At 47.7% G+C, this 12316-nt stretch overlaps 1 protein-coding gene across 1 annotated transcript in view; it reads right to left on the bottom strand.

Annotated features, from left to right (window-relative positions):
• The window catches only part of TTBK1 (tau tubulin kinase 1), a 43021-nt gene extending 39497 nt beyond the window's left edge, over nucleotides 1-3524 (bottom strand). The window contains exons 1-2 of the mRNA XM_001929304.5: nucleotides 3465-3524; nucleotides 315-476 (exon numbers count right to left, since the gene is read on the bottom strand). Coding sequence (XP_001929339.3) covers nucleotides 315-422 — 108 coding nt within the window. The 5' untranslated portion in view covers nucleotides 423-476; nucleotides 3465-3524. The remainder of the gene's footprint in view (nucleotides 1-314; nucleotides 477-3464) is intronic.

The following is a 12316-nucleotide window of genomic DNA, read 5'->3' as shown; positions in this document are numbered from 1 at the left end:
CCCACCCTCGCCCTCCTCCCCCCACTGAGCTCTGCAGCTCCTGCTCTGACATCCAACCAGGAGTTGTTCCAGTCTGGACCCGACCAACGTGACCTAGCGGGGAAAGGAGTGAAAGACGGCGGGACTGGAGAGAGGGACCGGCAGAAAGCGATTGTCCACAAGTGGAGGCAAAATAATGACCTGCAAGTCGTAGGCAAATGAGCTCAGGGACACCTCCTTCTTACGGTAGGGACACAGAGGGCAACTGATTTAACAGGTCTCTCCTCCCATCCTCCCCCCGCCCTTTCCCCCGCCCGGCCAGGTCACTCACTCACCACCTTCCAGCGATCCTTGACCACGTAGTTGGCCGGCAGGATGTCGGCCTGCTCCCCTCCCCCACTCATGTTGGTTTCGTCCTTAAGAGCGGCCGCTAGGCACTGCATCCGCCAGCCGGAGGGAGGGGTGTCCGCAGGGCCTGCTCTGGAGGGGCCATCTACCTGGGGGAGTGGGAAGGGGCTGTGAGGGGGCGGGCTAGGACCCAGGACCCCCTAGCAGATATGGAGGAGGGGAACACAGGTTCTCCTGGCAGGCATCATTTCCTAGCCCACTGGGTAGATGCTCCAGGGGTCACTGGGGGAAGAACTGTGTAAAAACCCGGTGGAGGTCAGAGGAGAAGAAGAAATACCATCCATGGGAAGGTAGGTACAAACTACAAATTGGAGATGTGAAAACCAGCAATGGGACACATATGTGATGGAAAAAGGGAGTGGAAAATGATGTGTGAGCAGGCTGTGAGGAAAGCGTTTCCCAAAGAAACCCATGCTAACTAATGTGGGGAGGACTTGCTCACCCAGGTGCTCACCAGATGGAAATCTGCGCTTGGGCCAGGGAGACCTGAGCCAAGAAGGACCAGCCTGAGGGACTCTATCCTCCGCTCACACATTCACACCATCCCATGCCGCACGGTGCCCAGAGAACTGTGCCTCTGAGGCTCAGTGAAAGAGAAGAACTGCTGACCAAGGGGTGACCCAAGGGAGACACAGACCAGAGTGGCAGGGACCTCTAATCAACCATGGGAGATATAAGCATCAGAAAATTAGGAGCTGCCCTTTGAGGATGGTGCTGAGTGAGGAGGCTGAAACCATTCTCAGTGCTGAGCCCAAACCACTGGCACGGTTTTGGGGTGAGAAGCAAGGATGTGAGTGATGGGGTGAACATAAGGTGATGGACTCAAGATGTGGGCTTTAGAGGCACGGCAGCCCTGTGACCACTCAGAGGAAATGAGGCAGGCTGAATTGGGGGGGGGGCAGCAGGAAAATGGAATGAGAAGGTAGGAGGAGTGATAGGGAGCAGCGGGTCTGGGTGGATAAGGAGTAAGAGAGCCTCTGCCCACACCTTTCTGTGTCTGCTTAGGAACCGACTGGAAGGAACACAGCCTTTGTCGCATACTGATTGGTAGAAGTTGGATATCAGGGAGCGTGTCCCAAGAATGAAGGCTGGGAATGCCAGCCAGCCTTACCCAGGGAAATATCAGTGGGCACAAGTGTGTCTGTGTGTGTATCCCTCTCTGTGAATGCGTATACATCTTTGTGTGTCTTCCTGTGTGTGTCTGTGCCTGTGTGTGCTTGTGTGTGTCTGTACATCTGGGGCTGCAGGGGCTTCTGTGTTCTTGTGTCTATCAGTGTGTGATGTGCTTGCGTGTGGGCAGGGGCCGGAAGAGACAGCTTTTTGAGATCTCTGCCAACCCAGTCTAGGAATGGAAACAGGATCTTTTCCTCTCTCCTTTCTCCCTACACTTTTGATAAGCACGGGGCTCACAGCGACCCTGGGGCTCACAATCACAGTTGTAAGGAAGTTACTCAGGCTGGGTATGGTGGGGGAGGTGGAGAGGAAGAAAGTGCCTAAGACACCTATGGATGGGGTGGGAACGACACAGGCCTGTCTTTCCTTGGGATGGACTAGTTGATGACATGGGCTCCTGGGTCTGGCCATCCCGGAACAGGGGCAGCGTGGGGTAGTGAAGGCATGAAAACGATCTTCAACAGGTCGCGGTGTGCCATGAGGGACAGGTGGAGAAGGGATCTTCCGGGAGAGGGATACTCTCACTCTTCCTGTCAAATGACTCAGCTGACTTTCCCCACCCCATCCACACAACTTCAGAGGATCAGAACTGTGGGGATAGCAAATAGGCCTCCACTTTCCTTCTGCCAAATGACATTCGGGGCATCATCAGGAACTCAGAGAGCAGTGGGGGCAATGGCAGGATGAAGGGAGAGGTAGGGATGGGGGATTCTGGAATAAAGGTGGAGGAGACAGGTTGAAGACAAGATTGAAGAAGCAATTGAACCAGTAAACGGGGGAGGGGAGCCGTAAGGAGTTAAAGAGGGTGACCTCGGGTGGGCCTTCCAGCCCTGGGATGGAGGATTCTGTAGATTGATGAGGAAGATGTGAATCCTGCTCCCACTCTATAGACGGGCAAGCGTGCAAGGAACAGGCGAAGTGGGAAAAGGGGGAGTAGAGGCAGGAAGATGAATGAGGATTCCCTGCCTCTCCCTGCCCAGCATCCTTCCCACTCTCTGCCTCAGAGGACTGCAGCCAGCCCAGGCTAGGGCTGATGACACGAACACGAGGAACCTGGCTGCTCCCTGATTGCCCCCTCAAGACTCTTTGGTGTGTAGTTATTGAGGGCTTGGGGAGGAGGTTTAAGGAATATCTGTCGGCAAGTGTGTATGTTTAAGAGTGGGGGGCCCCTGATGTGTGTGTGCGTGTGGGTTGCGGGGGCATAGCCAAGTGGCTGGCAGCTCATCCTAGCACGTGCATATAGGTGTTGAGGTGCACCTATGCAAGGTGTGAGCCAGGTGTGTGAGGGAATCTGGGAGCACAGTTAAGAAGAGGTGAAAGAGATGAGCGAGGAGTAATGGGATCAGGTTAAGAGGTGTGGAAGGGGGCAGAGGGGAGTGTAGGGGACAAGGGGTGACAGGATCAGAGGAGGGGGTTGCATAAGATGGAACAGGTGAGGGGCTCATCATGACAGGTGATGAGGGGACAGGACCATGAGAAGGATTTCTGGGCACAGTTGAAGGGCTGAGGAAGTAGGTAAGGAGGCTGGTGGGAGGAATGCAGGCACCGAGGACAAGAGAGGTTATGGAGACAGCTGGGAACGGCTGTCAGGAATGACAGGAGAGTGAAACCCTGGGGATGGGGACAGAGGTGAGAAGGGAGGAGCAAAACCCCTGGAGGACAGGCTGAAGAGGGTGGGTCTGTGTGCTGGGGGCAGGGCGCCGTTCCAGGCCTCGGGATGCGGCCCAGGCTGTGTAGGCCAGCGTCCCAGCTCGGGTGGAGACTGAGACGGCACAGGGAGGGGGAGCTGGAGAAGGCTGCGCTGGGAGGTGAGCCAGGCCGGAGGCCCAATGGGTCCACAGAAGGAGCCCCCTCCCCGACCCCCACCCGGCCCGCCGGCCCGGCCCCGCCCCGCCTCGCCTCACCTGCTCTGTGCCCGCTGCGGCTGCGGCTGCGGCGGCGGAGGCAGCGGCTCGGGGCGGCGCATCCCCCGGGGCCGGGGCGGGGCGGGGGCGAGGGCGGCTCAGTGCGGCGGCGCTGGGCGTCCCGCTCTCTCCGGCGGCGGCGGCGGTGGCGGCGGCCTCCCGACCGGGACCATCCCGGCCCGGTCCGGCCCGGCCCCGATCCTCCTCGGGCGACAGCGGCGGCAGCGGCAGAGCGGGGAGCTGCCCACAATGCACTGCGCCGCCAGCATCAGCACCAGCCCTGACATCACCGCCTCACCGCCCCGGCTCTTACATCACTGCCCTTGCTCTGACATCACAGTCTACTCTGCTCCTTTTTCCACTCCTGCAGTTCTAGGACCCTCTCTCTGATGGACCTGCTTCCATTCTTAGATTCTCCTAATTGGTCTTGGCCATTCATTTGACCCCATCTCCCAGCAGGGTCCCATCACTCCTTACCTGTCTGTTCCCACAAACCTCACCTGTCTCCATCACCCTTTATTTTCTCCACTCCCAGCATATCCCTGTCACTCCTCACCTGTTCCCATCAGCCTCAGCTAATTCTCACAGCATCCTCCACATGGCGATATTACTTTCCTCTAAATTCATTTCCCCTCACCTGTACCCATCCCCCTATAAGCCCCTCCCCCATTTCTTCTAACACCATCACTTATCTATAACATTCACCTTGCCGCATATATGCCTTACTTCCTGGCTCACACTGGCTCGCTCTTTCTTTGGTCCTTTCTCCCATCTGTTGACAAAGTCTCATTTCTCTTACAAATAAGATGAACACTCTTTACTGTGACACGATGCATTTTTTCCGATATGGGCCCAGAGGGGTAATTACTACCCTTCTGACAGATTAGGTTACTCAACATTCCCTGAACATACCTTGCGCTTTGTCTCTCCCAGCTCCGTTCCTTCCATTCTTCTTGTCTTCAGCAAATGCACACTGAGTACCTTCCCAACAACAACAATAATAAAAGCAGTAATGATAGAGTTCCCTTGTGGCACAAAAGGTTAAGGATCTGGCATTGGATCTGGCATTGTCATTGCAGCAGCTCTGGTCACTTCTGTGGCAAGGATTTGATCCCTAGCCCAGGAATTTCCACATGCAGCAGGCATAGCCAAAAAAATTTGTTTAAAAAGAGTAGAGGATCTGAACAGAAGTTTTTCCAAATAGGACATATAAATAGCCAACAAGTATGTGAAAAAGCGCTCAACATCACTAATCATCAGGGAAATGCAAATCAAAACCACAATGAGGAGTTCCCACTGTGGTTCATCGGAAACGAAGCTGACTAGTAACCATGAGGACGCAGTTTCTATCCCTGGTCTCACTCAGTGGGTTAAAGATCCGGCGTTGCCCTGAGCTGTGGTGTAGGTCACAGACTCCGCTCGGATCTGGTGTTGCTGTGGCTCTGGCGTAGGCCGGCCACTACAGCTCTGATTTGACCCCTAGCCTGGGAAACTCCATATGCCTTTTTTTAAAGACAAAACAACAACAACAAAAACAAGCGAACACAATGAGATGCCAGTTCACACTTGTCAGGATGAGTATTATCAAAAAGACAGGAAATGGCAAGTGTTGGTGAGGTTGTGGAGAAAAGGGAAAACTTGTGCCCTGTTGGTGGGAATGTAAACAGGTGCAACCACTATGGAAAGCGGTTTGGAAGTTCCTCAAAAAATCAAACGTGGAACTACCATGTGATCCAAAAATTCCACATTTGGGTTTTTAATCTGAAGGAGATAAAATCTCAAAAAGATATCTCTACACACCCGTGTTTATTGTAGCATTATTTAAAATAGTCAAGAATTGAAAATAATCTAAGTGTTCCTCGATGGATGAATGAATAAAGAAAATGTGACATATATATATCATATTTATATGTATCACACATATGTGATATATATATAATGGAATATTATTCAGCCATAAAAAAGGAAATTTAGACAGTCACAACAAAATGGATGGATCTTGAGAGCATTACACTAAGTGAAATAAGTCAGACAGAAAAAGACAAATACCATATCATATAATTTATATGTGGACTCTAAAAAAAAAGTCCTCATAGATACAGAGAACAGATTGTTGGTTGCAGGAAGTGGGGAGTTGGGATGGATGAAATGGGTTCAGATAGTCAAAAGTTACATATTTCTATTTTTAAACGATTTTTATTTTTTCCATTATAGTTGGTTTACACTGTTCTGTGAAATTTCTTCTGAACAGCAAAGTGATCCAGTCTCTCTCTCTCACACACACACACACACACACACACACACACTTGCTTTTTCACACATTATCCTCCATCGTGTTCCATTACAAGTGACTAGATATAGTTCCTTGTGCTATATAGCAGGATCTCATTGCTTATCCATTCCAAAGCAATAGTTTGCATCTATTAACCCCAGATTCCCAGTCCACCCCTCTCCACCGCCCTCCCCCCTTGGCAACCCCAAGTCTGTTCTCTAAGTCCAGGTGTTTCTTTGCTGTGGAAAGTTTATTTGTGCTGTATATTAGATTCCAGATAAAAGTGATATCATGTGGTGCTTGTCTTTCTCTTTCTGACTTACTTCACTTTGTATGAGAGTCTCTAGTTCCATCCATGTTGCCGCAAATGGCATTATTTTCTTCTTTTTTATGGCTGAGTAGTATTCCATTGTGTATATATACTACATCTTCTTAATCCATTCATCTGTTGATTTAGGCTGGTTGTTTCCATGTCTTGGCTATTGTGAATAGTGCTGCAATGAGCATATGGGTGCATGTATCTTTTTCAAGGAGAGTTTTGTCTGGGTATATGCCCAAAAGTGGGATTTTTGGGTAATATGGTAGTTCTATACTTAGTTTTCTGAGGTACCTCCATACTGTTTTCCATAGTGTGTGTACCAATTTACATTTCCACCAACAGTGTAGGAAGGTACCCTTTTCTCCACACCCTCTCCAGCATTTATAACTTGTTGACTTGTTAATGATGGCCATTCTGACAGGTATGAGATGGTACCTCATAGTAGTTTTGATTTGCATTTCTCTAATAATTAGTGATGTTGAGAATTTTTTTCATGTGCCTGTTAGCCATCTGTATATCTTCTTTGGAGAAATGTCTATTCAGGTCTTTTGCCGATTTTTCAATTGGGTTGTTGGTTTTTTTGCTGTTGAGTTGTATAAATTGTTTGTATATTTTAGAGATTAAGCCCTTGTCAGTTGCATCATTTGAAACTATTTTCTCCCATTCTGTAGGTTATCTTTTGGTTTTTTTCTTAAACCCCAAAAGCTGTGCAAAAGCTTGTCAATTTGATTAGGTCCCATTGGTTTATTTTTGCTTTTATTTCTGTTGCCTTGAGAGACTGACCTAAGAAAAAACATTTGTACGGTTGATGTCAGAGAATGTTTTGCCTATGTTCTCTCCTAGGAGTTTGATGGTGTCTAGTCTTACATTTAAGTCTTTAAGCCATTTTGAGTTGATTTTTGTGCATGGTGTGATGGTGTGTTCCAGTGTCATTGATTTTCATGCGGCTGTCCAGTTTTCCCAGCATCACTTGCTGAAAAGACTGTCTTTTTCCCATTTTATATTCTTGCCTCCTTTGTTGAAGATTTTTTTTTTTTTTTTGTCTTTTTGTCTTTTTGCTATTTCTTGGGCCGCTCCCACAGCACATGGAGGTTCCCAGGCTAGGGGTTGAATCGGAGCTGTAGCCACCGGCCTATGCCAGAGCCACAGCAACGTGGGATCCGAGCCGCATCTGCAACCTACACCACAGCTCATGGCAATGCCAGATCGTTAACCCACTGAGCAAGGGCAGGGACCAAACCCGCAACCTCATGGTTCCTAGTCGGATTCGTTAACCACTGCGCCACGACGGGAACTCCGAAGATTAATTGACTGTAGGTGTCTTAGTTACATATTTCTATTAACAAGGTAATTAAGTCCTGGGGATGGTGACTATAGTTTACAATACTCTATTGTATATTTGAAAGATGCTAAGTAGCTCTTAAGAGTTCTTGACACACACCCCAAAACTGTGACTATGTCTGGTCATGGATGTTAACTATTGTGGAGATCATTTCAAAATACACACATGTATCATATCATTTTATTTTAACTCTGAAACTAATAAAATGTATGTAAGTTTTAAAAATTTGACATAAGAGAATGCATGACAAAGGAAAAAAAGAAGCAAGGGGAAGGCATAGTAACTTTATAGCAGGAAAGAGGATAATAGGAAAGCTTCCAAACATGTAAGTAATCATAATAAATATAAATGGATGAAATTCATTGAATAATAGAGGATTGGCTTTTTAAAAATGCACGTATAAGCTGCTTACTAAGAACACAGTTGGAATACAGAAAGGTTGAAACAAAAACCATAAAAATATGAGCCCAAAAGAATTTATTAGGGAAAAAAGTGGGTCATTACATTAAGGACAAAAAGTATACCACCAAGAACATAGAACAACTCTGAACTTGCACTCATCTACTAGTCTCAGAATACAAAGTAAAAATAGTTAAAATTATAAGTAAAAAATTAAAAATCTACTGTCAAAGGGCAATCTTAACAAAATTACCTCAGTAATTGATAAATCAAATGGGAAAAAAATAGTAAGGATATTAGAAGATTTGAAAAATGAAACTATAACTAGCAAGCTAATGTATATGTGTGTACAGATTATTATATATAAATAATATCTACAACATTATATATGTTTTTGATATTATCTGTTATACACAGATATCTATTATACATGCATATGAATATTATATATACACATATCTATTATATACACAATAGGTAGCACATTATATATACTTGAAATATGTGTATAATAAATATATGTGGATCTGAAATAAATATAATAAAAATTTTGATGAAACTGGGTGGCAGATACAAAGATATTTGATATACTCTTCTCCATACTTTTCTCATACTTGCTATATTTTGTTAGAAATTTTAAAATTCATAGTTATAAGAAAACGCAAAATAGAGTACTAAGACCGAATTTTTTTTTTTTTTTTTTTTGGTCTCTACAGGTGCTTAATACAGAAAAAGACTAGAACTCCAGACATTTCCCACTTTCAAAAAATTGGCCTCCTTGGAGTTCCTGCCGTGGCGCAGTGGTTAACGAATCCGACTAGGAACCATGAGGTTGCGGGTTCGGTCCCTGCCCTTGCTCAGTGGGTTAAGGATCTGGTGTTGCCGTGAGCTGTGGTGTAGGTTGCAGATGCGGCTCGGATCCTGTGTTGCTGTGGCTCTGGCGTAGGCCGGCGGCTGCAGCTCCGATTCAACCCCTAGCCTGGGAACCTCCATGTGCCGCCGGAATGGCCTGAGAAATGACAAAAAGACCAAAAAAAAAAAAAAAAAAAAAAAAAAATTTGGCCTCCTAAAGGATGTCACCAGCAACTGGAATGGGGAGGAAACGAGACTAAGAAAGTACCCGAGTCAGGTGAGTATCGTGTCTGTTAGGGCAGAGATGCTCAGCCCCGTTTCCTCCACACCGTATCTGAGATATCTGAGAAAGGAAAGTCACCTGTGAAAACTAACCAACCAAACAAAATACAGGGGAGGGTGAATCTGGTCCCGACACTCTTTCTTGCCTGGAGGGGATGTCTGACCTGGGTGCCGAGGGGCAGTGCGAGGATAAACTGGAAGGTCCTCCACGTGCTGGATTTCTGCTTTCTCTGAATCTCTCCACCCTTCCCGCATCCCTAAATGACATTGATTGGACCTCTGTTCTTGACCTAACTCTGGCCCTGCCCAAGCCAACCAGAGGCTCAGTTCTCAGACTCTTCTTCACTCCTCTTTGTAGCTCCTTTCAGGCCCACTGAGTGTTTCATAAAAAACAAGCTTTAAAAAAAATGTATCCCCAGGAGTTCCCTGATGGCTCAGTGGGTTAAAGATCAGGCAGAGTTCCTGTTGGGGCTCAACAGTAATGAACCCAACAGGTATCTGTGAGGATGTGGGTTCAATCCATGGCCTCGTTCAGTGGTTTAAGGATCTAGCTTTGCTCTGAGCTGCGGTGTAGGTCACAGACAAGGCTCAGATCTGCTGTTGCTGTGGCTCTTGCCGAGGTCGGCAGCTGTAGCTCCAATTCACCCCCTAGCCTGGGAACTTCTATATGCGGTGGGTGCAGCCCTAAAGAGCAAAAAATTAATTAATTAAAAAAAAAAGATCTGGCATTGTCACTGCTGTGGCTTGGGTCACTGCTATAGCAAGGGTTCAATCCCTGGCCCCAGAAATTCCATATGGTGATTGGGTCACTTTGCTGTACAACAGAACTTGAAGAAACATTGCAAATCAACTATACTTTAAGAAAAAAAAAAAAAAAGAAAAAGAAATTTCCCCATGTTGCAGGCAAGGCCAAAAAAAAAAAAAAAAAAATCCCCAAAGCAATAGATTAAAAGAGGCTTAAAAGGCATGTAAAAAATGAGTAAGGGAGTTCCCATCGTGGCTCAGTGGTTAACGAATCTGACTAGGAACCATGGAGTTGCAGGTTCAATCCCTGGCCTCGCTCAGTGGGTTAAGGATCCAGCGTTGCCGTGAGCTGTGGCATAGGTCACAGATGCGGCTCGGATCTGATGTTGCTGTGACTGTCGTGTAGGCCAGCAGCTGTAGCTCCAATTAGACCCCTAGCCTGGGAATCTCCATATGCCACAGGTGTGGCCCTAAAAAAAAAGCTTCATGAGAAATAATATACATATCAATAAAATTTGCCAGTTGTAAGGGTACAATTTAATAATAAGTTGTAAATTGTAGAGTTGCGCAATCATCACTACAGTTCGGTTCTAGAATATGTTCCTACCCTGAAAATTTTCCTTGGGGCTCTGTAATCAGTTTCTACTCCCCTCAGCCTTCCACTAGTCTGTTTTCTGTATCTCTAAATATGCCTTTTCTGGACATTTGATGTAAATGCAATCATACAATATGTAGTCTTCTGCTCTCTCTACTAGCATATAAATTTAATACACCAGGGAGTTCCCGTCGTGGCGCAGTGGTTAACAAATCCGACTAGGAAACATGAGGTTGCGGTTCGATCCCTGGCCTTGCTCAGTGGGATAAGGATCTGGTGTTGCCGTGAGCTGTGGTGAAAAGTCCCAGATGCAACTCGGATCCCGCGTTGCTGTGGCTGTGGCGTAGGCCGGTGGCCACAGCTCCAATTGAACCCCTAGCCTGGGAACCTCCATATGCCACGAGAGCGGCCCAAGAAATGGCAAAAAGACAAAAAAATAAATAAAAAATAAAAATACACCAGTCCACTCACTATCCTCGCACCACCCCCATCCCATCACTTGGTGCCCCGCCCAACTCAGGCCTCTCTGCCTTGAGCAGAGGATTTGAGCTGCCAGCCATGACTGGCTCTGCATCCACATCCAACTCAACTGTGGTCACAGAACCAAACACGGGCCCTTGTGTCCCATCTGGAGATAGACAAAATATGCTTTTTCCTCCTTCTCCTTCATCCTAACGCAGAAAGAAGGGGAAGCCCCATTGGAAGTGTGGGCCCTAAGGACATGGAAGCTGGCTTTTTGTTTTTTAAGGTCTCAGAGTGAGAAACAAGATGCTCCATGTTTATATGTGCAGGTGAGATCCTCACTGTGGCAAGAACCAGAGGAAGGTGTGATGGCGGGAGGGGGGGTTGCCCATCGAGGGAGCCTGGCACCTGAGGGGCCTCCTAAGGATGCACGTGTGACTGGGAGTGAGAAGGTGCCCGGGGCCCTGGTGCACAGCTGAGCACACACACGTTTGCCCCTTGGTCCCCGTCTTTGGAGCTGGGCCCATCAGAGGACAGAGATGGTCTAAGGCCTCCTTGCCTTCTCTGTGTGTCTTTGCATTTTTAAAAGTTGTTACTGTGTTTGCTCTGTCACCTCACGGTTTTGGTACTTCACAGTTAATCAGGAAGAATTCATGGGACACCACGGACGGAGGCTCCTCTGGAATATGGAACTGGGCTCTCAGGCTTCCTTTGCACTGCGTGCTCTCTTGTTCCACTTGAACGTCTGGTTCTAAATTTGTTTCATTTTCACCATAAAATGAGGGGGAATCATTGTGATGAGCAGCGAGCCATGGTGTGTCTCCCCCAAGACCTTGCTTGAGCAGATTAGAAGGTGCCTTCAAAAGCCGCTTCTCTCTGCACCCACTCATTCATTCAGGACATAGGTGATAAGTGTTTCCTACATGCCAGGCACAGTTCTGAAAGCTGAGGATACAGCAGTGAACAAACAGATGAAAATCCCTGCCCTCCTGGGGGCTTAGATTCTACCGAGTATAGAAAGACATAGAACAAAATTAATTTATTAAGCGTCCCCTCGTGCCCAGCGGCTTAAGGATCTGGCATTGTCACTGCAGCAGCGTGGGTACTTGCTGTGGCTTGGGTTGGATCCCTGGCCCGGGAACTTGTGCATTTCAGGAGCACAGCCAAAATAATAATAATAATAAACAATTTGGTACAGGGGAGGAGAAAGGACAAGGCAGAGGAGGGGGTGGGGTGGGGGACTGCCCTCTGGAAGAAGGGGGTCAGGGAAGATGACCTGAACAGCCTTGGAGGAGGTGAGCACGTGACCAGGGAGCTCTGAGGAACAAAAGGCTGCAGGGCACAGCAGAGGCAAAGGATCGGAGACAAGAGCACGACCAGCTTGCCTGAGGAACAGCCAGGAAGGCAGAGTGGCTGCAGAGAAGTCAGTGAGCTAATGGCCCTGGGACGAGAGAAGTGAGAGGGTCACCAGAGCCTGTGGGGCTGATGGGCCCCTGTGGGGGGTTGGGTGTGACCCCACGTGAGATGGGAGCCCTTGGAGGGTTTGGCTGAGGAGGGTCAAGGCCTAAGCAATGAGTGTTCCCAG

Source organism: Sus scrofa, chromosome 7 (genome assembly GCF_000003025.6).
Source record: "Sus scrofa isolate TJ Tabasco breed Duroc chromosome 7, Sscrofa11.1, whole genome shotgun sequence".
Taxonomy (NCBI): Eukaryota; Metazoa; Chordata; class Mammalia; order Artiodactyla; family Suidae; genus Sus; species Sus scrofa.
Note: the sequence above shows the minus strand (reverse complement) of the source record. Positions and strands in the feature narration are given on the sequence as shown.